The sequence below is a fragment of the Melanerpes formicivorus genome, unplaced genomic scaffold (assembly GCF_026170545.1).
Source record: "Melanerpes formicivorus ecotype bairdi unplaced genomic scaffold, bMelFor1.0.p_v2 SCAF_4, whole genome shotgun sequence".
NCBI lineage: Eukaryota > Metazoa > Chordata > Aves > Piciformes > Picidae > Melanerpes > Melanerpes formicivorus.
The window spans coordinates 34,341,768-34,367,477 of NW_027142356.1; the positions used below are offsets into that span (position 1 = coordinate 34,341,768).

Genomic DNA, 25,710 nt, shown 5'->3' on the forward strand with positions numbered 1-25,710 from the left:
GTGGAGTTAGATCATGGTTGGACTTGATTACCTTAAAAGTCTTTTCCAACCAAAATGATTCTATGGTTCTATGATCTTTCCTGCCTCCTTTTGAAAATCTTTACAACAAAATATAGGCTTTTAAAAGCCAAATAAACACACTTCTTATGTGCTGTTTGCATCTCTGGTGCAATGCCTAGACATAAGCAACAATTAGCTTTATTTTGTGTAAAGTAATGATCATCTGGATAGAAGTAAAGCTTGTAAGGCTAAATACAGTGAGTACCAAGAGTGTCATGGTTTACTGTCTGAGCATTATACATTCTATACTATTTGAGGCAGACCAAAGTCATTGCTGAATGAATCTGAGAACACAAAAGAAGTCAAGCAGAGAGCACAGGAATAACTTACTTCCTTAATCTCAAGCCTGTTCCTAACATCATCACCCTGCTGGTTTCTCCAAGAGAAACAGAAATCAGTGGAACTAAGAGTCAAACGTGACCTTTCACTGTCAACTGGCCCAAAAGCTTCACATGACAAAACCCTAGATAATGTTAGTTTACATAATTGGTCATAACCCCTTAAATACTTGAGGTTTAAGTCTTTATTTTTTTTTGCTGCTGGCTTACTTTTCAATGCAAATCAAAAAAATGAAGTAGAACCCTCCACTCCACCCCCACAAATATTTTCCACAATAAAGTGTTTGCATCTGAAAGCTCCAGATAGTGACTCATGCTGAGTTTAAAGAAAAGGAGAAGCAACATATTTTTTGATGCACTAATGATATTCTCTCACAGCCAGATGTTCCCCTTCACTGCACAGCATGAAGAGGTGAAAAGGAGCAGAAAAGCTGCAGTGAGAAAAACAAGAGAAACAGCAAACAACAAAAGGTAAGGATCAAGAGAGATGTGTCAGGCTGCAATGTTACACCTAACTCTGCAGTTGTTGTACAGAGAGTGTGCAGCTGAGGGTCTCTTCATGGAGTCACTTGGAAGTGAAGTCATGGAGCAAGTGCATGAACCATGTACATCCCTAAGAAAGATTTCACTTTGTTGTTTTAAAAAACACCAAGGAATGGAAGAAGCAAAAATCTGGCATTCAACTGGTTTTGGAAGTTACTGGGTCAAGAGGCTGCAGGAAGCACAGTGGAGGGAAATGGGTGGAAATCAAGACAGGTTAGAGCATGTTTCTTACCCTGCAGTCTTGATTTTTGTGCTGAGCTCTCTCGATTCAAAAGTTGTTTGTGAAGTATTTTACAGATGGATGCCCTCTGTTTCCAAAATGCAAACTGCTTAGCCAGATGGCCTCACATCTGGATCATCTACAGCACAAACCAGAAGAGTATAGTTGCGTTTTTTTAAGCAGCTGCTACCTGTGGCAGAGCTAAAACAGGGGATGATCACCAGAGCCAATTGTAGCAATGTAATTTGCAAATGGTATTTATTTCTCTACTTCTGACAAGCCCCAGTGTTCTGGTGGAAACAATTCAGAATGTTGTGGTGTCCGATTATCACCACTGCAATGGAAACTTCTTGCCTGATTGCATGCATTGGTACTGGGAAGCCCAAACCCAGTCAGTACCAGTAGAGTAGATGCTTCATGTGTAAAGTAAGTTATGCAACTTTTCACCTAAACAGATCATGCCTCTTATCCTGAGTCTTGTCTCAAACTGAAAGGAAGATTGAAGCATTTAAGAAGACAGTATTCAAAAATGCCTTCTGTGAGCCACCCTCCTTTACCTTCCCCTAATAGCAGCCTTCCAGTGCCTCAAGGGGGCCTAACAGGAAGGATGGAGAGAGACTGTTTACAAAGGTCTACAGTGACAGGACGAGGGACAATGGCTTCAAACTAGAGAAGGGCAGATTTAGATTGGATATCAGAAAGAGGTTTTTTACTGTGAGGGTGGTGGAACACCGGAACAGGTTGCCCAGGGATGTGATTGAGGCCCCTTCCATGGAGATACTCAAGGTAAGACTCAACGAGGCCCTGGACAGCCTGATCTAGTTGGGGATGACCCTGCTGACTGCAGGGAGGTTGGACTGGATGACCTTTGGAGGTCCCTTCCAATCATTCTATAATTCATCCCTGTTGGTAATTAATTTAATTAATTTCATTTTAGAGGGAAAAGAAACAAACTGATTCCCCAGCTTAACTGTGCAGCCTAACAAGCTTTGTATCAGCAGGTCTACACAAGTTACAGCCTTTCAGAAGCTACCTGTGTTTTTGGCACAAATTGCATTCCATCTACACGTACATCCTCTTTTTGTTTCCTTTTTGCCTTATTTTGTGATTTATTCTCTTGTTTTTTAATCCTTCTTGGAAGCAGTATGGCTTTGTCTTGGAATGTTTTGTTCTGTCATAATGCTAATGTGGACAAATTCATTGGCTGTCTTCAGAGAGCTCCCATCCTGCCAGGAACACAAAATGCATGGCTTTAGATCTGGATTGGGTAGCCTGCTCTAACTGCTCCATGGATGGAGATGATCTGAAATGGCTTCACTGAGCCCAAAATATTTTCTGAAAGGCAGCTGGGTTTCGTTTCTCTGCCTCTGGGGCCAGTGTTGAAGCTGCTAGGGAGCTCATGCCTCTGACTGAGGAGCAGGCAGCCCCCTGCACTGGTACTGAGGTCCCTCACGTTCAGCTCTGGGGCAGCTCTCCAGCTGTGCCAGGGTTTTTGGGCTGCTTTAGGAGTATGGAACAGCAATGCCCTCCCTGCAGTCTGATTGCCTGGTCACCCAGCACCTCTCCTCACAGCTCCTGAGGTATTAGCCCATAAGTGTGGCACTTGAAATCCTGAAAATATCATCAGAGCTGGTAGAAAAGCTGAAAGCGAGAGTGTGGCCAGCTCAAGTTGTCTGTGCTGGGAAAGGTGGGACTCTCCACACATGTGGTCTCTCCTCCTACTCAGCCTCAGAAGAGAGGACATGTATGCCAGTAATATGATACTGGTCTACTCTAACCAAAGCTACTGGGGAATCCTCACTGAATTACAACAAATCCCTACAAAAACAACCCAAAACATTGAATCAGCCCCAAATTGTCTGCCTTGGGTTTAGCACAAGGTCGACTAAATATGTATAGTCTCATTTGTTTTGAAGGGGAGGTTTAGATTGGATACTAGGAAAAATTTCTTCATGTAAAGAGTGGTCAGGCATGGGAACAGGCTGCCCAAGAAGGTGGTAGAGCCACTGTCCCTGGAGGTGCTCAAGAAATGTGTGGATGTGGCACTTAGGGATGTGGTTTAATGGCCATGGTGATAGTAGGTTGATGGTTGGACTTGATGATCTTAGAGGCCTTTTCCAACCAAAACAATTCTATGATTCTATATTCCAGCTTGCATGAAAGTATCCCAAATCATGCTACTGGAGTGTGATCAGAGGTAGCACTGCTGGGCAGTGGATGATCTACTCCTTTTCTCCTAGCATGCGTGGGGTCTGCTGGGCTCTGCTATGCCACCGTAGCAGAGAGGAAGCAGCTGTAGGAGCAGCAGAGCACAAAGAGAGAGCTTCCTTCAGCCTGGTGGCTTTGCTCCCCTTCCCCCATCTTCAAGGTTTTCACAGCTACTCACCAAAGAGAATAAGACACACACACACACTCATATGCCAACCCACTGCAAAACCCACACAGGCAGAGCTGAGGAGCTCTCACCAGGAAGCTGAGTTACCCTAAACCACTCTGATGCTTCTCGTCACACTACCTCACTGCTGCCTCCGGCTGAGCTAAACCCGGCTGCCTGGACTAATTTGGCCTGTATGCTCAGTGATCTCTGGCAACTTCTTGAGGTTCTGGATTGTTTTTGTTTCCTTTTTTTTTTTTCCCTCTCAATGATATAACTGCTCTAACCTGCTGAAAAGGAAGTCCATCTGAAAAATCCAAGGACAGGGAACGCTACTCTTCTTTTTTTCCCCCTTCCCCTATCTCATCTAGAACGGTTGACTTCCGTAACATTTATTTCCAGCAGCCACTTTCAGCTTCCTGTGTCTGGTGAGTTCTTTGCATTTTATTAATTCCCCCCCCCCCCAAATATTAATGAAAATTTATATTCTGAATCAAACCCAGCATCTTTGGGTTTACTTTTATCAATAAGCTTGTGAAAATGCTTTGCACTGTCGATTTCATGTTTAGTAACATCTCTTAGACACTCAGCATGGTGATATCCTCTTTAACAGTCATCTAATCCTGCCCCAGGTTGTGTAGCTTCTGGATTTGCCTTTGTTCCAGAGTTTGTTTCCATTTCAGCATAAAAGAGCCTTGGCTAGAAATAGAAGAAGGAGTGTGATGGGCTGTGCCATGCCAGTATTCCCCACATGAACTGATGTAAGGGAAAAAAAAAGCAAATAGGAAATACTCTAAGGGGGTAGGTCTGATTCTGATCCCCTCTGCTGTTGTATGAACCCAGGAGAGATGTTGTATGAAGTATGAGCCCAGGGCATGTGTAGGCCTGCAGCACCTCAAAGGATGGCTTTCTTCCCCGTTTGTGAAGCACATCATGGCTATGAGAATGTTCCCAAGCAAATTGAAGCGTGAGAATCTGAGAAATTCAGGTTCTTAGGACTGAAGTGAGGTTCATAGTATTTTTAATTTGCCAGCATATCATTCACTGGGTCTAGTGAGTGCCTCTGCCACCTTCTAAGATGGAAAGGCTTTGTTTGCCTTCTAAATGGCTGCAGCGGTAACTCTTTGCTTTCATCTCACCCCCATGGCTTCTTCTCTTCCGCTTTCTGAGCTGACCATGGCATGCTCATGGTGTGGGATTCCCTTAGAGAGTAGTGTGTGTGTGTTTGTGCACAAGAAAGCTGGTGAGGGACTTTTTAAGGTGTCAGGTAATGACAGGACTAGGGGGAATGGCACAAAAATAGAAATGAGTAGATTCATATTGGATGTTAGGAAGAAGTTCTTCCCCATGAGGGTGGTGAGACACTGGAACAGGTTGCCCAGGGAGGTGGTGGAAGCCTCATCCCTGGAGGTTTTTAAGGTCAGGCTGGATGTGGCTGTGAGCAACCTGATCTAGTATGAGGTGTCTCTGCCCATGGCAGGGGGGTTGGAACTGGATGATCCTTGAGGTCACTTCCAACCCTTCTGATTCTATGATCTGTTCACTCCCATTTCTAGATTCTGCTTTCAAACCCTACACCTCATGATGCTCAAATGGTGGTGAGATGGTCTTGCCACATTGCCAGTGAGAGGCAGTTAGTCTAAAAGGTGAATGAGGAGGGAGTACATTGGGGGATACAGAGGCAGGAAGCATCTCTCTGACACCGGTCCCCACAAAAAATCTGAATGTGGCTTTAAGATTTTCTGACTTCTTCTTTCAGCTGTGTTTCCACCTGTGGATGGAGTGGGAGTGGAGCTGTGGTGTCTGGAGGAGGCCAGCTTTAAAACAGGATTTATCTTGAAGAAAATACTTGCAAAGGAAAAAAGGTAGGAGAAATGAGATTAGTTAGTTGTTAGCAAGCCCATCGCAGCATTTCTTTTTTGTATCAGTACATGCCTGTCTGGTGCTGCTGTCAGAGTAAGGTGGGATTATGCTCTGCTTTGTGCTGCTTTGTATTTCACATTTCCAGAACCCACCATTTAGACCAGTGGACGTTTAGGAATGTTCCAGTAGAGGAACATTCACTTATCCTGTGACAGGACAAGGGGCAGTGGATGTAAACTACAGCACAGGAAGTTCCACCTCAAAATGAGGAAGAACTTCTTTACTGCAAGGCTCACAGAGCACTGGAACACGTTCCCCAGAGAGGTTGTGGAGTCTCCTTTCCTGGAGACTTTCAAGACCCATCTGGATGCATTCCTGTGCAACCTGTGCTAGATTCTATGGTCCTGCTCTGGCAGGGGAGTTGGACTTGAAGATCTCCAGAGGTCCCTTCCAACCCCTAATGTCCTGTGATCCTTATACATACTTTACTTTAGAATGGAGGTTAACCTAATTTTTCAGAGGCAGGTCTCACAGAATCAGAATCACAGCATGGTATGGGTAGGAAAGGACCTCTGCAGATCATCTCTTCCATCTGGAAGATGGAAGCAGGATGACATAAGGGTAAGTTGCACAGGAGCACATCCAGGTGGTCTGGATACAAGGTAAGTCAACCTTACCAGAAAAAGTGAGTACAGGCTTGATGTGGATACCATGTTTGAGACTTGGACAGTAAGCACAGGGTGGAAAAGCCCCACATGCACTCGCTTCCTGCTAAGCTGAGAGAGTAAGTCTTGCTGGGCCGTAACATCACCTTTTATATTCACTAGATTAGGTGCTGCAAACCAGTAGGAAGAGTGGCTTTGTCTTTAATAGAGGAGTTGGGGGGTTATGAGCAATCTGTACTCGCTGTCTTAAGTTCCAGAATGAAGAGTTACAATCTGAAAAAAAAAAATGGGCTGGATCCTCGTGTATGGCAAGACACAAATTCATAGTCCATTGGCAGGACAAAGTGGTTGTCAATTCCTGTTGTTCAATCCCATTTTTGAGGGATTTTTTTTTTCCATGCCAAAGTAGTGTGAGAGGATCTTGGACTGGATGATCTTGGGGTCTCTTCCAGCCAGATGTATTCTGTGATTCTGTGAGATGTTCTCATGGCAGAAGAGCACCAGGCATCACATGATGGCCTGTATCAGAGGACAGTCCTTGTATCTACACAAAGCATGGGAGAGCCATGAACTGGAAGCTAGAAATATTTCTCAAGCCTGGTGCCCAGCTTTCTGGTGCTATGTAGTCTCTGACTCAGCTGCTCCATTTGGAGTGTGAATTTTGGGGATGGAATGAAAGTATTCTCCCTGCTGCATTAGCCCAGCAATGAGAGACTGATGCTGAAGTGGTATCAGTTGTTCACAGCTGGTGGTATCAGGGAGGTGATCTCTGGTACAGAACAAGCCATACAAATCCTTAAATATGTAAATGAATGTTTTGCAGAATACCCAGAGCACACAGGAAATGAGCAGAAACTGTGGTGACAGCCTTGCAGGTTGCATCTCTGGCCTGCCTGGTAGAGAGCTGGGTCTGCATCAGCAGACGCTCCTTAGGAGTGTTTCTTGGTGACACTTTCTGATAGCCAGCTGTGAGGACACCCAGGCAGGGATATGAAACTCTGCTGTTTCCCTTCTTGCTTTTGCTGTGCAGCTCTAGATGCATAGGAGCAGCTGGGTTAGGAGATTTAAATTGTCAGTGAAAATCCCTCTTCTCTCTAAAGAATGGTCTGCCCAGGGCAGTGGTGGAGTCACCATCACTAGAGGTATTTAAATGGCATGTGGACCTGGTGCTTAGGGACATGATTTAGTGGTGACCTTGCAATGCAGGATCAAGTGGACACAGTCTCAGGCTGTGCTGGGGGAAGTTTAGGCTTGATATTAGAAAGAAGCTCTTCACAGAAAGAGAGATTTGCCATTGGGATGGGCTGCCCAGGGAGGTAGTGGAGTCACCATCACTGGAGGTGTTTAGGAAGAGCCTGGATGAGGCACTTGGTGCATTGGTTTAGTTGATTGGATGGTGTTGGGTGATGGGTTGGACTTGATGATCTCGAAGGTCTTTTCCAGCCTGGTAATTCAATTCAAATAAATTCTATTCAATTAAAATCTATTCTATTCTATTCTATTCTATTCTATAAAGAGATTGGATGAGGCACTTAGTGCCACGGTCTAGTTGATTAGTTAGGGTTGGGTGATCAGTTTGACTTGATGATCTTGGAGGTCTCTTCCAACCTGGCTGATTCTGTGGAATTCTGTGAAGTTCAAAGGTTGGACTGCAAGATCTTGAAGGTCTCTTCCAACCAAAGATATTCTGTGACTCTGTGAAAGCAACCCCCCGATTTTCTTTGCCAGCTGTCGGTGCTGTGAGTCTATAGTTATAGAACCATAGAATTGTCAGGGTTGGACCTCAGGGATCATCCAGATTATCATTAAGAATCAGTTGACATTACCCAATGCACTGTTCAAGTGATTAATTTGATTTGGCATTGACTATAAAATGGAAACTGAGGTTTTAATTATTTTTTTTTTAATAACACTTTTACTTATGGTTTGGGAAGAAATCAAAGAGGTGTCCATGAAACTTGCCTTCCCCCCCTCCTACCCCCCCAAAGTCTTAGAGAGACATTTCAGGCACCTCGCCACACCACTTAACATCATTTCCAAATTAGGCTCTCCCTTTTTGGCCAGCAGTGTGTGGTTTTATTAAATCAGCACTTTTCAAATGTTTTCATGCTCTGAGCACAGCTTTCAGCAGAAAAATGTCTTGGGAGAACCCCAGCGTAGTGATTAAGGGAAGAAGTTGGCAGCAGCTGTCTCGAGCCCACTATTAAAGCCTTATGGCTTTAAAATATTGGACAGGGTCACACCAGTGCAACCAAGTGATGTAGCAACAAAATTTGTGGGCCTGCTATTAAGCCCTTCTCCACAAAACCAAATACAGTTTCATATGTGCTTAGCAGAATTTAGCTGTGCTTCAATTCTTAGGTCAGTGAAGAATTGGAAAACCTTCCACAATCCACCAAACCCATCAGTCTGCTGTGGCAGGGGAGACATTTGAAGCCTGCAAAATCTCTGTAATGTGACAGTGAGTGTGAGCAGTAAAGTTTGAGACACAAAATGTTGGTGTGTGGGGTCTAAAACAAGCAGCTGCTGAAGTAGAAAGGAGCAATGGTCCCAGCAGTTGCATTCTGCGGGAGGCTGTGCTGCAGGATTGCTGTGACTTTGAGCACAGCAGCTGGAGGGTAGCTGAGAGCATGGTTTGAACATGTTTGCATGTGTGTGTTCCTCGCAGAGCAGGGCTGCAGCATGCTTCTTTTGCACAAAGAGTTGCTTTTGGTCTTTGCTTTGAGAAGCCAAGAAGCAGCATAAATTCCTGAGGGGCGAGGGTAGGGCTCACAACATGCTTGCCTTTCATAGTTTCATAGTTTCATTCAGGGTTGGAAGGGACCACAAGGATCATCTAGTTCCAACCCCCTTCCATGGGCAGGGACACCCTACACTAGATCATGAACCTGCTGGGAACCACACTAGGGGTCTGCTATGGTTTAAAGGTTTCCCCAGAGTGAGGCCTTGGTGAGGCTGTTGCATAGGAAAGACCCAGCATGTATCAGAGAGGGGACAAGCATCTCTCCTGGCAGAAGCTGGCACAAAGGGCGGTGGTTACGCACTGTGCACAATGCTGCTTGCCACACACGAGTGTATGCTTGGAGTACCGATCTCAGTCATTGACACTTGCCCTGCTTGAGGCTGTTGGACATTTGCTGATACCTCTTTTCCTCATGAGTGACAGTGAGTTCAGTATTCAGTATTCCTAAGGTCGGAAGAGACCTCAAAGATCATCGAGTTTGCTTTTGAAGTACCCTGGATTACAGCAAAGTACAGATGCTCTCTTAATATACACCTGACACCAAGACCCCTGTGTAGTTAGGGTTCCGTTTTGGTCATCTCCTGTTCACATGGTCATTGAAAGAATATGAAACCCCTCATTCTCACAAGAAAACCATTCTTTCCTTTTGTTGATAGCATGCCAATGGACACAGTCTGCAGCTTTTTTTTTCCATCCAAAGACTGTGCTTAAGAACTGATCAAGTCTTTAGAATTCAAAGCTACTGAGTTAATGACATACTGAATTATCTATTAACTTCCTCTCATCGTCTGTGTGCTTGTGTTTTTCTCATTAGAAAAAATATATTATCAAACAGCTGCCTTGAAAATCCCTCATGTAATTTCTTTTGTTTCCATCCATTTAAATGCAAGTTTTTTTTTTTTTTTAAATTAATGCAGCTTCCAGTGGTGTTTTAATTCTGGATGAAAAGCCACTGGGTAAAATATCTCTGAGCGCGAATCCAGTCCACCAGGACTCAAAATTAAAGCATGGGAGATGTTCTCACAACGTTCAAATGCAGCTCTCCTAAAATATCTCTCTTTTCATATGTGTGATCATTTCCATGTAAAATATGTAAAAATCAAGGAAAACTTTCTGGGCTTCCCACTGAAAAGAAAAATACCAAACCCACAAACCAACAAAAACCCCAGAAACTTTGTGTCAAGATTTACTGTTGCGTGGGGATTTGCATGATCTTTAAACCAGCTGAAAGCCAAAGAGATGTCAGCTTTTAGTATCTGAAATGGTTTCTCGAAATATTGAGTTGAAGACTGAGTGAGAAGGATTTATGTATTACTTTTGGTGGTGAAGTGTAGAGGCTTTTCTCCTCTGAACCTATTCCATATGACCCCCTGCTGTCTAGTGTGTTCTATGCTCTATAGAAGTGACAAGAGATTAAGGTTATTCCAGAGTCAGAGAAAAGTAAAGGAAAACAGGCCCTGAAATATCTATTGTTCTCTGGCATGTGGTTTGTGCAAGATAGAAATCAATGTAAAAGTTGAATTACCAGGTATAACTTGTGCTAATTGCAGAAGAGAACCAAAATAACTCTTGACAGCCTGTTCATCTGAAACTGGGCTTTAATCATAACTAGGCATAGGAGGTGGGCAGCTTGATGGAGGCAAGTATGCATGGCCATTTATTGTGTTTAATTTCATTTACTACAATAAGGAATTCCAGGGAGTCTGTGCAGTGAGGGAAAAAAAATAGTTTCCTACCTGTCCTGTCAACATATATTCATTCTTAATTGATCCTTGTGCTGGGTACAGTGCACGGACACTGAGTTGTGGAAGACAACCCCTGTTTTAATTTATAAAACAGAGCAAAAGGATAAGGACTTTAAATCAACAAACACTGGAAACGTTATGACAACTCTGTGTCTTGTGTTGCCCCTTCTACTCCCAAAATGAGTGAAATTATTCCCCAGCAAGCCCTACAGAATTTTAACGTCTTCACGACCATGTGTGCATAGAACTTAAGAACGAACTCAAAGAGATGGCACTTTCCCTCTGGCTGAAATCTAGATGATGAGTTTAAGCAGTCTAATATATACTAAGTTTAAGCAGTCTAATATATACTGATACAAGAAAAAGCTTTTTGGTGCTGGCAGTTCTAAGGGGGAAAAGCTAAAACTGTCAGCCAGTTTCTCAGCGTTCTAAAATAAATAACCAACCCAATTATTGCTGCTTGCTTCACTGGCTCTGCTCGTTAACTCCAGAAGTTCAGCATTCATCACAGCAAAACTGAACAATGCCATAGCCTAAAGATGTGTTCTTCTCAAATGAAAAAAAAAAAAATCAATTAAATCAATATATTTTAACAAGAAGTAATTATTGTGAATGGTTGGATCAACAGAAGCATCGTTATTTGCTGCTCAAAGCTCCTGTACATTCAACACATTCTATTCTTAACACAAAAGAGGGTCCCACCAAACAGTGGCTAATTCCGTTCTCATATTTTCCACCTCCACCTTTACCTCCCACTGAAATCAATCTTATGCAAATACAAAATGTAATTAATATGGAGAACCACTGTCTCCTCCACTTGAGGTTAGGGAGGAGAAGATCTGGGCTTGAGAGCCTCCTTATTTTGTGGTAGGCATTTTATAAAAGCAGAGCGATGTTAAACCTAGACTAAGACCTCTGAAATTCACCTCGGTTCCATGGAGGGCAGTGAAGAAGTGGTAAGAAAATTGTTTCAAGACTTTTTAACATTGAGAAGGGTGTTGTATCACTTTCATTTATCAGCTTTTAGCTCTACTGTTAGTATTGATTACTTTGTTGTATTTAGGGGAGCCAGGCAAGAAGATCCAGTACCGTACAAACAAGGGAGAGGCGTGCAGTCCCGCCCTAGGCTAGAGCCGAATTACACCAAAGTCAACCCTCTCCAACTGCAGTGGGCTCGACACAGGCTCTGAAAGAGAGGAAGCCCTTTTTGCTGCAAACACAGGTGTGTGTGTGGAGCTACCAGGCTGTTAAACATTTTACCATGTTACACATCTGTGGGATTTAATATGTAACTCCATGTGTCTCCTTAATGTGTTTTGCAGATGTGTCTGAAAGTTCAGCGCTGCAGGCAGAGTAGGAATGTAGCTGTGTACAATGTGTGACTTTGTAATTTCTTTGTGTGTGTAAGACTTTTAGCTATCAGTGTATGACTGAGGGGAGATATTCTCATTCTCTACAAATCCCTGAAAGAAGGTTGGAGCTTGGTGAGTGTTGGTCTCTTCTCTCTAGTAGCAAGTGATCGTACAAGAGGAAATGGCCTCAAGTGGCAGGAGGGAAGGTTTAGGTTGGACGTCAGAAGAGATTTCTTGACTGAAAGGGTTCTCAAAGACTGGAAAATGCTCTATAAGGAGGTGGTTGAATCCCCATTCCTTGAATGTGTTTAAAAGCTGAAGAGATGTGGTGCTGCAGGACATGGTTTAGCACCAGACTTGGTAGAGTTAGATAACGATTGGTCTCAATGATCTTAAAGGTCTTTTTCCAACAGAAACGATTCTATGACTCTATTATCTATCTCTTATATGCCTTGGTTACTGCAAATCCAGATTTAGCACAGCAGTAATTTCTACTTATGTGTATGCAAATACACAATAGTACCTAGAGGTAAAAATAATTTAAGGAGCAGGGTCATTTCAATGGTGCATCCATTCTGTGATGCAAAATAGGCATGCAGGTTTTCAAATGATGCCAAGGTGCCTTGCCCTGAATATGCCTCTGATTCACGCACCAATCTGCAGCAAAGTGTTCTGCAAATGAATGAATATCAATGTGTGTATTTATATATATTTCTATAATCATACAGTCATTTTAGTTGGAAAAAAAACCTCTAAGATCCTTGAGTCCAACCATTATCTAACTCTACCAAGTTTGGAGCTAAACTATGTCCCTCAGCACCGCGTCTCTATCTTCTAAACACCTCCAGGGATGGGGATTCAACCACCTCCCTGGAATGGGTTTATTTTAAAGTAAAAAAGATCAGTTGTGTGTGAAGGGCAAATGGGTATTTCATGATGGTTATACCTGTAGGTACAGATGGCTAGAACAACAAGAGAAAGAAATCCAAACAGAAATAGGGAAAGGCTAGGCTTTTGGGAAAGAAAACACCATTGCTGTTGGAAGGCTGTAAATAAAACATACTTCACATTATGTCAGCCAAAACAAACAAACAAACAAAAAGGTGAGATGTTAAAGAGTTAAACCTGTAAAAAACAATCCACAAAGGTGTATTGTACGTGCGTTTTTGATTCGCCTCAAACTTCAAGGAAGGTGAGCTGCATTATAGAGAGGATGTGGCACAAAAAAATTTGAAGTGGTTTGGGGCCCAAAACGGCAAAACACTTCCACGTGTGAATAATTCTACACACAGAGAGTAGTCTTCTTGAAGTAGAGTACTTAACTATCAGCATTTTAGAATATCAGTCCTTCAGTTTGGCTGCAATGAAGTTATACTTGGGTGGAAATTTGGTTCTTAAACTGCGAGTCTATTCCGATAGACTGACTTTCCGTAGATATGTGTGAGTGCGCTATAGTTGGCACGTAGAGCTTTACCCATGTTCATCTGGATCCCCATCTGGACCCCCAAATCATTCCATGTCTGTGCTGAATATATATATATATATATATGTACATACATATACATATGTATGTGTGTGTGTGTGTACAAAACCAGAGCCTAAGAGAAAGCGCAGATGGACAGATGGTTGGTGAACATGTGCTTGAACATACACACGGCTGACATTTGCACACCAGCTGCTCCATTTCTGACTGTATCTGTGGTGAGATGCAAGGATTTCTTCTTTCTTTAAGAGCAGAGAAGAAAAATTATCACAGGGAAGCGTAGAAAAGATGAGTAGAGGACTGTAGCACCTCTCCTACAAAGACAGGCTGAAAGAGCTGGGTCTGCTCAGGCTGGAGAAGAGAAGGCTTCAGAAAGACCGTATCTAATTTCAATATTTGAAGGGGATCTGCAGGAAGGCTGGGAAAGGACTGTTTAGAAGGGTCTGTGCTGATAGGATGAGGGGCAATGGTTTAAAACTGCATCAGGGTATATTTAGTTGGACATAAGGAAGAAGTTCTTTACAATGAGAGGGATGAAATACTGGAAGAGGTTGCCTAGAGTCACCGTTGAGGCCCTGACCCTGGCAGCATTCAAGTTCAGACTTGCTGTGGCCCTGGACAGCCTGATCTACTTGGAAGTGTCCCTGCTGAATGCAGTGGGGGTGGACAAGATGACCTTTGAGGGTCCCTCCCAAGCCAATGCAATCTGTGGAAGGAAGGTGACATACCCAGCAGGAGGAAAAGGCTCCGTAAGCCACATGCCCTGCTCTGGGCATGACGCATCGCTCCGTTTCTGCTGACTTTGGATGATGTTGGATCAGAGTGAGAACAGCACATGAGCTGATCCTCTGTGAAGGGCTTACTTGCCTGCACTTGATGCACCCAAATTTTAGTTTGGAGAAGATGCAGTATGAAAATGGGGCATTTCTGAAAATGCCCTGTAGTGCTGTGAGCACCACATAGGCCATCATGTGCCATGCCGTGCCGTGCCATGCCATAAGTGTGTGGAGAAAAAGTACTTCAGACTCATGGCTTGAATTTTGAAGCAGGTACTTAGCACTGCCAGAGCTCCCTGACTCCTCCTGAATTTTGGATCTTAGATCAATATATGAGAATACTTCAGACCTTTTGTTAATTTTTGGAGTGGTTCAAACCACTTGTGTTTATGTTTAGTAAGTATGTAGCTGAATCAAGGTGTGATTAGTCACAGCTAAAGGGTTCTTGAAGAGAACATAAATATTTCTTTTGTCTAAGTAAGTGGGTAATTAAAATGAGAATTAACATTTCTCAGTGACTAGAGTAAATTGAGTAGATCTTTAGAAACACATTTATCCCTTGCTATATATGTTCATTATGGGCACTATTACTGAAGTAATGAACTAGCAATCTTTCATTTAAGATCTCTCATTATACAGCGTCATATGTAAGTGCTGTGTGTAAGGCTGTGTATAAATACCTACCTTTTCTTACATGGAAACATTTCATCCCTTTCCTAGGACTTCACATATCATTTCATCTTGTAAATAGCATTGCTCTGCATTTGTCATTATTTTACAGCAACATTCCCCAGCCTCAGTAAAAGGGAATCTCTTTTAAATCTGATGAATCGAGCTCTCTTGCTAATAATAAGGTTGGTAAGATGACTGAATTTATTTGATCATAAATCCTTTTCTTCACTTTCAATTGTTTAAGCTGACAAAGAAAGAAAGAAAGAGAGAAAGAAAGAGATAAAGAAAGAGAGAAGGAGATCAAGAGAGAAAGGAAGAGAGAAAGAAAGAAAGAAAGAAAGAGGACACAGTCTCAGGCTGCGCCAGGGGAGGTTCAGGTTGGATATTAGGAAGAAGTTCTATACAGAAAGAGTGATTGCCCATTGGAATGGGCTGCCCAGGGAGGTGGTGGAGTCGCCATCATTGCAGGTGTTCAGGAGGAGACTTGATGGGGTGCTTGGTGCCATGGGTTAGCTGTTTGGGTGGGTTGGATTGGTTGATGGGTTGGACGCGACGATCTTGAAAGTCTCTTCCAACCTGGTTTGGTTTATTCTAAATGAAGTTTATTCTAAAAGAGAGAAAGAAAGAGAGAAAGAAAGAGAGAAAGAAAGAAAGAAAGAAAGAAAGGAAGGAAAAGAAAGAAAGGAAAAGAAAGAAAGAAAGAAAGGGAAAGAAAGAAAGAAAGAGAGAGAAAGAAAGAAAGAAAGAAAGAAGGAAGGTTAAATTCTCAGGTGTTGCCTCGATCCAGAAGTGACTTTTTTGCAAAGGCTCCTAGGAAAGTGATTGTATGAAATGTCTTTAACTTTCTTTAAGTTAAATAATTTTAAATGTAAATTTCTTTATTTTTTAAACACTTTTATAAATTAGAAATAATGAAAAAAATAGGGCAGAGGGTTGGGGCTTTTTTGTTTGTTTTTTAACAAAGCATTGAAATTTGGAAAACAGGGACAGGCTTTGAGTTAGGCAGTGAAAGAAAAACTTCTGAGTTATGATGTCTGCAATTTTTCTTCGTGCTGGAAGAAGACTGGGTTTTAAATAAGATATCCTTGCTTTGAAAGTATGGATTGGTTGCATGTTGCTTGCTTTTCTAACTTTGGGAAGCCATTGCAGGTATGATTGTGCTTAAGGGTAAAATAGCTGCATAAAAGCACTCATCTAAGCTTCTAGGCCTCCTCTCAATTCTTTAAAATATACTAAAAAAAACACATTGAGAGGTAGGCTTGCAATTAACCCATCAGCATGAGCGATTAGGTGGTGTTGGATGATAGGTTGGACACGGTGATCTTGAAGGTCTCTTCCAACCTGGTTTGTTCTATTCTATCTACAAAAGACAGCTGAAGCATTCTGCTAGTGAAATAAGCTGCCACCCTGCTCATGGGACAGAGAATAAAGATGAGCCCTGTTGTAGCCTGCTTGGGAAGTGAATAGGTTGAATGCACATTTTTTGGTGGAGAAGTCTGGAGCAAAGATGCTGCACTTTCCATAGGTATGGGCCGTGAGCTAGTTCAAGGCAGTGGTACCACCACTGAATGCCACTGAATGGACTGAAACATTAAGGTGGTGGGAGGCTTTTTCCCAGACTAGCAAGACTAGTGCTATAGATCCTAGTGCTATAGACCTAAGTCATCTTAAAATGAGTTGGAAAAGCAGGAGGCAGCTAATGGAAATGTCAGAGCATCAGCTTAATGAATGTGTGACAGGAAACTTTGCTGCAAGAGGCCATTTGCTTGCAGACCAGCTGCAGTCTCCAGACAGACTACAGCTGATGTCTTAGTTTCCAGGAGCCTGGTGTTGTGCTAGCAAGGGCTCCTGCAGCAGTCTGAGGGTTTGCATCTGAATGGAGCAAGTACAGCTCACCCACGGAGCTGAAAACGAGGTAGCATGACCTCGGCAACCTGGTGATACAGTGGAGTACCCAGACTGGATCCGCAGTGGCTGCTGTGTTTCCGTATGGGGGTTGATTGTTTCCCTGTCTTCTGGATGCTGCGCCTACCCAGGCAGCAGCAGCTCTGCCCTGTCTGATTTTCTGCCAGCCTTCCTCTTCATCATCTTCTTCCCTCTCCTTCTGCTTTCCAAGTTGTTGTGAGGCTCCATCTGTGCCCAGTGCATCCACAGAGGTGGGGGTGTAAAGCTGTGTGCTATTCTGTTCAGTAAGGCACGTCTCTATATCTCCCTCCTCTGCTTCAAAGCCTCTAGCTAAGTGACACAAGGAGAGTTTTTGTGTGTCTGAGGTGCAGTCAGGAGCAGTGATTACAATCAACAACAATCAACAGGTACTGGTTTGCAGACCCCACCTCTGCATGAGGTGGAACTTACAGGACTAATGTGGGGAAGCAAAGGCAAGACGTGCATTGAAGCATGGCACAGCAACTGGAAGTCTCCCCAGTGTTTTTCAGCTTTCTTTATTAGTATAAATATTTTTGTTTCCTCACAATGTCAGGTCTCTTTGAGAGCTTGTGTACACAGTGCTCAGACTGAAAAATTAGCCTACTCCTCTCCTGGTATCAACAGGAACTGCACTGAGATGTAATTGTGGTGGGGACCGGATAATGGCAATATTATTCAGCATGTTAATTGCTTTAACTCTCTGAAGCACTTTGTAACTTCCTGACCTAAAAACCTGGTTGTCTTGCCTGCATGGTTTGTTGTGTGTGAGCTAATTCCTTCCAAGTCCCAGCCTACCCAAGTGTGCACTGACAATATCCAAGGTAGGTTTTGCAATTAATTGCTCCTAGATCTTTTTTGTTTTGCCTATCACAGGTCATGGTCCAACCCCTGCAGATATTTAGCTATAGTGAGCTGTGGTAATCATAGCAATAAGTAGTGTGAGCAATCTGGCAATAAAAGCTTAGAGCTTGATATAGTGGTAGGCCATGCTTAGTGTAGAAGTAGCTAGCAGTAAAATAGTGCTGTACTAGCAGCATGTAACTAAAGCAAGGTACTGGTAGCTATAAACACAGAGAGCTATCTTGCAATAACAGGATGCATACATTGATCAACAACCTCATTTGATATCAGTAGTTTAACCAATAATGTATAACAGTAGGATGTGTGGACACTTCTGGGGACCCAATGAAGCTATGCCAACTATGCTCTGTGAGTCTGTATAAGCTGTAGAGGTTCCTTAACTAAACTGAACAATACTTAGATCACACTGGTCATCTGTATTGATTCCGTACTCCGTCGTCAACAGTGAGCCATGCTCACAATGACCTTATAGCAGATGCCAGAGGCATTCCTGGCATGAACAAAAATCTCATTTGGTTTAGTTGATAAAATTCCCCCCTCTGATAGTTCTGCTTTCCTTTGTTGGTAGAACTGTTTCAACAAATTTAGTTTGGTTTTCCACAAGATGCTCAGGTGAATCCTCCACCTGCAAAGAGCTTGGGTCTGCTGCGCTCCTCCTCCCCTCCTGTCATGTTATGGGTTGATAGCACCACTCACCTTCTCCATACCATATTCAGCCATAAGCAAGTGTGGGGCACTTGCATGAGATGCAGAGCAGGCAGGGCCTGGAGAGAGGCTGTTGTACATCTTGTGCTCACGTTGTCAGTGAAGTCCAGGAGCTCTATAACCGCACACCAGTGCCAAGGCTTTGTATTCCCAAAGACAGAGGGAGCAAAAATATGAAAGCAAAGAAAATAAATGTTGCTTTAGTTAGTTAGACAATATGATACAGCTGGAAAAACAGTGCTTTAGCCAGAACTGTGCAAGAATTTTCTCAGTTTATTAGAGGTCACTCTTCAGAATTAGACATATATTTCTATCCTTAATAAATACTATAACCCCCTTCATCTTATTATTCAAATGGTGTCTTCTGTGGTTGCAAGTGATGAAAGCATAAGCCGAAGTAGCATAAAAGAAGATATGAGTTTACATCTGGAACTCCAGATCCAAAATGCACTTGATAAAGTTAGTAAAATTAAGAAAAGCAAATTGTTGGGGAAAGAAGAAAATAAACCTGGCAGCAGCTTAGACTCAGCCACCTGTGAGCAGAAGATTCTGTGCAGTCTTTTACTGGGTGTAGAACAGACCGAGATTGTTGTATGAGAGAAAGAAACCAAAGCTTTTGTGAATATTTACACAACTGGATGTATCCTGAGGTGTATAAGTGCCCAGTGCTGGCCTGGCCTTTAAAGGGCATAGTTTGCTGTTGATGTTTAATCTAAAGAGTTTTCCATTAATTGAGTGAACCTGCATAATTATTTTAATACACTAGCACTGCTCTCACCCTGAGGCCGTGTCAAGGGCAGGCTATGTGTGTAATTAAAGAGATATCTTCAATATGCACATGATTCTGTGTGTAGTCCTGACTATTTCTGGAAGCACATGTCCTTCAGATGTCTGTGAGCTAATCAAGATCAGGACCAGAACAAGGACCTTGATACCTACTGTTTGTTTGGATTCATCGCTGAACTGTAGAACAATGTCATTTGCTATGAAAACAGTTCTGCACTGGCATGGTTGAATACTGCAGGGTTATTTTTTACTGTGAGTCTCTTCTAAGCCATAATCACTAGTCCTTAATATATTTTTTGACTTTTTATAATTTCATAGAATGGTCTGGGTTGCAAGGGACCTCCAAAGGTATTCAGTATTCAGTATCACTAAGGTTGGAAGGTCATCTAGTCCACTCCTCTCGGCTGTAAGCAGGGACATCCTCAACTAGATCAGAGTGCCCAGACCCCTGTTGAGCCTCACCTTGAATATCTCCAGGGATGGAGCCCCAGCTGGAGGTGGGCAACCTGTTCCAGTGTTCTTCATGGTAAAGAGCTTGTTCCTAACATCCAATCTAAATCTATAGTCTTCTCTAATTTCAAACCATTGCCCCTCATCCTGTCACTGCAGGCCTTTGTAAACAGTCTCTCTTCAGCCTTCTTGTACGCCCCCTTCAGGTACTGCAAGGTCATTGTCAGGTCTCCCCAGAGCCTTCTCTTCTCCAGTCTGAACAACCCCAGCTCCCTCAGCCTGTCTTTGTAGCAGAGGTGTTCCAAGGCAACATAATCAGACTTGGTAATCAAGTAGCTGAGCACCAAAAATTGATACCTATATCTGTTTTTTTTCCTGCTCTGTCATTCATGAAATAGCAAAAGTCATGCTTCAGATGTCCTTATTTTTCCCCCACAAGCAGACATACACAAAATATCAAGCCTGAAGGCGTTCTTGCACCACAGAAATATTTGCTCTGAGAGGAAGACTTGGTGCACACACTGGGAACATGCAGCTTTGCCTGACTCATACAGTACTGGCTTTGGGTGAACTGTGGTGTTTTCAAACTGTGCTGCTGACACAATTTGGAAGGAGAATACCCTGAAGGAGAGATGATGGTACATTTAGGTAGTGGGACCATGGATCCTGAGTAGGCTTCTCAGATTTTTCATAGATGTATTTCGCAAATGTCTTGTTTAAATTCCCTTGAGAGCTCGTCTGGGGAATACAGATGGCGAGACAGTGGAGTTAGACCTACTGAATCTTTAACAGCAAATGTCCAGCTGCTGCCACCAAAACTTCAGTTCACAGAGCAGCTTGTTTCCCAGAAGCCAGGAATGCCATGAAGCAGCCTCAGCCTCCATCCCACTTCCTAGAAGCGAGCTGAGCTGGCGAGAGCCTGGTCGTGCTGGCAGACCAGGAAGCGCTGTCTGTTGCAGGAACTCCTCCAGCTACCGGTAACTCTGGCACGCAAGAGCACTGCCCTGGGAGCTCGGTGCTGCCTCTATAAGACAACGTGCTTTGGCCAAGCTGCTGGCACATCTTCTCTTGGCTGGTGCCTCGGCTGGGAGAGATGCTGGCAGCATGAGAGGAGGTAGGGCACTGCCTCACTACAAAATGAAAGCAGGGGAGTTGCCTGTAGCAGTTGTCAGTGCCTGTAAAATGTTCTCTTAAAGCTTGTCTACTGCTTTTCTTCTTTTTTTCCCCCTTTTGTTTTTCCACTTTGTGGGGTTAGCCAAAGCTTTGAGTGTGCCAGAAATGTGGGTGATGGGAGGTGTCGGTGGGTGCTAGAGTGGTGAAGGTGGAGGATGTTATGGTAACACAGAGGAGGTGCTTTTTGTGGCCATCATCCATTTCTGTGCAAAAAACCTTAAGATGTGACTTCTCCCTTCATCTATGACTCTATGATTCCATGACCTCTCTGACTTTGTGACTCTATGATTCTATGAAGGAGACAGAAATATATCATTTGTGTAACGTACACAGGACATCTTGAAACCGTGCAGCAATACTTTGTTCAAGGGACTTGTGTGGAGCAGAACTAGTTTGCCTTCAGGTTTGCAGTTAGTGATTTTCAGCGCATCTTGTGTGTCACCCCATGTGAGCAGCCAATCTTGCACACAGCTTGTGGGGAAGAGGCAAAACACTTTCAAAATAGGAAAATCTGACTGAATGCTGTCAGGAGCTCAAAAGCAGATGCATGCTCCAAGGAGGTACTCTCAGTTCAGTTTTACAACTAAATGCCATGGCAGCTGTACTCCCTTCAAATGAAGTCATTTGACTAGGGCAAGCACTGGGGGTGTGGCTTTCTTTGCCTGGGGCTTCTTGCTTGTTGAAAGTGATCTGTAAGGAAAAAAAGTTGCACTTTTATTGTGTGTTTGTGTTTGTTTGTTTGTTTGTTTTTGCTGTGAATCCTTCATTGCTTTTGAAAACTGATACGGTTCACGTTGCTTGGGATTCACACCTGAAGTCTTTGCTTCCTCATTGTCACAAATGGTTCTGTGCTACTGCTCATTACAGGACAGCTTAATTAGTCAGAATGGTTAGTGAAGGGCTTTTCCCCCTGTTGACTACCTCTCGAGAGCATGGGAGCATTTTCAAGGGAATCTGACCAGTTAGGAGGGATTCAGGATTCTGTCAGTCTTGGGGAAACTCAGAGGCAGGAAATGTCTCACTAAAAGCTGGTTAGTAGCAGTTATACCATCCCAAAGCTAAATTGATTTTACTAGCTTTTTAGACAGTTGGAGGGAAAGAATAGTTTGCTACTGGAGAATGGCTGAGGTGATGGGTGATAGCCCTGTGAAGCAGCAAGAAGGCTATTTATATGAATGGCTGTTGCACACACAGCTGGTTGGGAGGGAACATCAAGGTTCAGCATGTGGGGTACTTCCCAGGGCTGTGCAAAAATGTGTATAGGAACCTTTATCTTGATGAAGAAAGAATTGCCTGCCCTCTGGGTTATCAATATTACATTTTATTTTTACTCTTCCAGAAACATCATTTGACTCATTGAAGAGTTAAAACCGACAACACCACAGAGCTGTGTGGGAGCAAAGGGGATTTTAGACTCGAGTCTTGAGCGGTGAAGAGGTCTGGAAGGTTTCTCAACAAATGGAAGTTATCTAGAAAGCCTTTGAGACTGCAGCATCTCTCCACCCCAGCCCTGCTGTGCAGAAACGGTGCTCTTGGCCCTGGACATTAACAAAATGCTGGACTCAGTCAAATGTGTCCTGGTGGGAGACTCTGCGGTGGGGAAAACCTCTCTCCTGGTACGTTTCACCTCCGACACTTTTCCAGATGACTACAGACCCACTGTGTATGAGAACACCGGAGTGGACGTCTTCATGGATGGTGTGCAGATCAGCCTAGGGCTTTGGGACACATCTGGCAGCGATGCCTTCAAAGGCATTCGCCCCCTCTCATACCAGCAGGCAGATGTGGTGCTCATGTGCTACTCGGTGGCAAACCACAACTCCTTTCTGAACCTGAGGAACAAATGGATCAGCGAGATCCGCAGCCACCTGCCCTGCATCCCTGTCCTGGTAGTGGCTACTCAGACTGACCAGCGTGACATGGGCACCTCCCGCTCGCCCTGCATCAGCCCCGTGGACGGGAAGCGGCTGGCGCAGGACGTGCGAGCCAAGGGCTACCTGGAGTGCTCTGCCCTCAGCAACCGCGGCGTGCAGCAGGTGTTCGAGTGCGCCGTGAGGACGGCAGTCAACCAAGCCAAAAAGCAGAAGAGGAGGAAGCTCTTCTCTGTGAACGAGTGCAAGATCTTCTGAGGACCGACAGCAACGGTTTTGCCCGCGCTCGCTGGTTTTTGGTCTCTGCACAACGATACTGCGGTGGAGGGAATGGGAGGCGAATCAAAGGAGGCCTTGTGGCAGGACCACGGTGCAGGTGCCCCTAGTGAGACAGATGTATGCTCTATCTGATCTGCTCCCCCCCACAACACACATGGGCACTGTCTTGAAAAATGAAAGCTGCAGATACCTGCCCTTCTTCACAAGCCTGCGTTTGGACTTTGCTAGCCTCGACTGGAGCAAGAAGCCTGGCCTGGAGGTGTGCAGATAACAGCTGTGCCGATTATTTTCATTGCTCCTGTTGGTGTTCCTTGGCTGTTGGTTTGTCTGCATTTGTTCAATGACAAACTTCTGCCTGAACCAACCCTGACATCCCTGTCCACGTGGAAGCATTTTTTTACTTCGAGAACTGAGTGTATAAAGTCTGATCACTGTGGGGGTTTTAATTTAAAAGACTCTTGTATATATTGTTGTAAAATCCTGGCTGTTTTCATGTTTTGGAGGTTCTTCTTTTAGCTAACCACAGAAGCAAATTGTCCTATCCCAGACAACAAATGGCCTGCAGGCAAGCCTAGCCCTTCTTAGACATGCCCAGGTCACTGCTTAACAGTCCTCAAATCCAGTGCATTCAGCATGGCAATGATCAAAAATTAGTGACACTTGACAGCTGTCCTGTGGGTTTGTGAGATTTATTTTGTACTCTTAGTCTTGTTCTTCAGCAATGTGGACAAAGACAGGACAAACCAGGAGGGAACCAACCTGATTCTTGCTTCGCCTCACCTTGTTACAACCCCAGAAGGGCTGTCTTGCAATCAGGACTGTTTAGACATGTGGTTGAGGTGGCTAAGATGAATCATAGAATGTTAGAGGTCGGAAGGGACCTCCAGAGATCATTGAGTCCAACCCCCCTGCCAAAGCAGGATTGCCTGGAGTAGTTTGCACAGAAATGCATCCAGGTGGAGTTTGAAACTCTCCAGAGAAGGAGACTCCACAACCTCTCTGGGCTGCCTGCTCCAGTGTCTCATTCACCCTCACTGTAAAGGAGTTTCTCCTCATGTTAAGGTGAAACCATCTATGTTCAAGCTTGTACCTGTCGTTCCTTGTCTTATCATTGTGCACCACTGAAAAGAGATTGGCCCCCTCCACTTGACACTCACCCCTTAGATATTTACAGACATTGATCAGATGCCCTCTCAGTCTTTTCCAGACTAAACAGCCCCAAGGCTCTCAGTCTCTCTCATAGGACAGATGCTCGAGTCCCCTAATCATCCTCATAGCTCTTTGGTGGACCCTCCAGCAGGTCTCTGTCTCTCTTGAACTGGGGAGCCCAAAATCTGACACACTGTTCCAAGTGTCGTCTCACTAGGGCAGAGTAGAAGGGGAGAAGAACCTCCCTAGACCTGTGATGTCATCATCTCTGCTGTCCCTGATGTATTTCTGGAGGCAAAAGATTTCAGTCTCCAGGAATGAAAGAATTTTTATTGTTTTCCCCCCGAGCACTGGAATTCTCTTGTATTGTCAGTACACTGCTTTCCAAAACAGTGGCTTTAGTGGAACCTGTCACTGACTCTAGTGAAAAGTTAAGTGCCTGGCAATGTTAAATGTGCCTATTGAGCAAGGCTAAAGAGTGTAGGTTTGAGCATTTGCATACCAAGTATAACTGTCTGGGTTGTATCAAAATAAGCCTGGAACAAGCTCTGCATCCTGAGGAGCCTGGCAAGTCTAAGAGTCAAATCCTGGTGTACCCACTTGGGCCAAGTTACTCTTCTGCACAAAAAGGAGATGGAAACTCCAGGTATGTGAAAGAACTCTGCTAGAAGACAGAGTGGGGCCAACACACAGTGAGAAACACCTTGTGAGTTGTGGTCTTCCTCTCCTCCTCAGGCTACGTCCCCCCTCTGTCCCACCACCACCTCCCAGACCTTGCAGATCACTCTCATCCCAGCATTTCTGCAGCAAGATTTTTTCCCCCTCTCCCTTTCCCTGTGTTCTTCAGCTCAGAACTGACCTTGAAGTGGCTTATAGCATGGTGCCATAAAAGATTGCACACAGCACAGTAGGGTGATTCTCTCTCCACACAGATCAAGAGGGAATGACCTGCATCTATTTTGACTGAGCTCAAATGCATTCATTTCTACAGGAATGGATGCAGTGGTTTGTCTGATTCAAATCCAAGGTCCAGCTACAGTTTGTCCCTGAAAAACTGGCTGGGTGCTCCTCTCTGTACTTTGTCCTACCTCTGAGCTTCTCTGTAACAACAAAAAAAACCCACCCTGCATTAAACCATCCTCCTCCTGTGAATTCCAGGGATGTTAAGCAAGTATTTGCATTGTGTGTACCTTGAATACCAGTGGTGCAGAGGATGCTTGATGTTGTGGTGGTCCTGCCAGCTGCCAGGCAAGTGAATATTTGCCACTCACCAACCTGATTGTAAGGGAGGTCATAACAACTGCTTTTCATACCAGCTTTAAATCTTTGCAAGCTTCTCCACCTGGTGACACAAGACGAGGGCTCCCATCACTGTCCATCTTTCCTATACTCTTCCCTACTTCTCTTTCTCTTCAAGTGTTGATCACAAATCCTTTGCCCCCTGAAACACTAAAACTGACATGTTTGTAAAAGAAGCTGAAGGGCAGGATACAGCTGCAGAGTTCCGCAAGCAGGGCTGGGTGTTTGCTTTAAAACCTTTTGGCTTCTTGAAGAACCACGTTTCTGCATCTCAACTCTTGCAATGCCTCTTCACTGAAGGTTTTGGGTTTTGTAACCTTAAGTTAAAAGTAGCAATTGTTGCTGTCTCAACATTAAAGACACCATGCAAAATGCCA

General features: G+C 43.9%; 1 protein-coding gene across 4 annotated transcripts; it reads left to right on the forward strand.

Moving 5' to 3' along the window:
- Nucleotides 1-782: 782 nt before the first annotated feature.
- RHOH (ras homolog family member H) lies at nt 783-25,710 on the forward strand. 4 transcript variants are annotated; one of them, XM_068137595.1, is made up of 4 exons: nt 783-869; nt 5,295-5,400; nt 11,615-11,773; nt 22,075-25,710. In XM_068137595.1, exon 4 carries the CDS (start codon nt 22,289-22,291, stop codon nt 22,862-22,864), a length of 576 nt encoding a protein of 191 aa, XP_067993696.1. In that variant the 5' UTR covers nt 783-869; nt 5,295-5,400; nt 11,615-11,773; nt 22,075-22,288; the 3' UTR covers nt 22,865-25,710. The 4 variants fall into 4 exon arrangements, with proteins under 4 accessions (XP_067993696.1, XP_067993694.1, XP_067993695.1 ...); XM_068137593.1 differs by lacking the exon at nt 11,615-11,773; XM_068137594.1 differs by lacking the exons at nt 783-869; nt 11,615-11,773 and adding an exon at nt 3,695-3,963.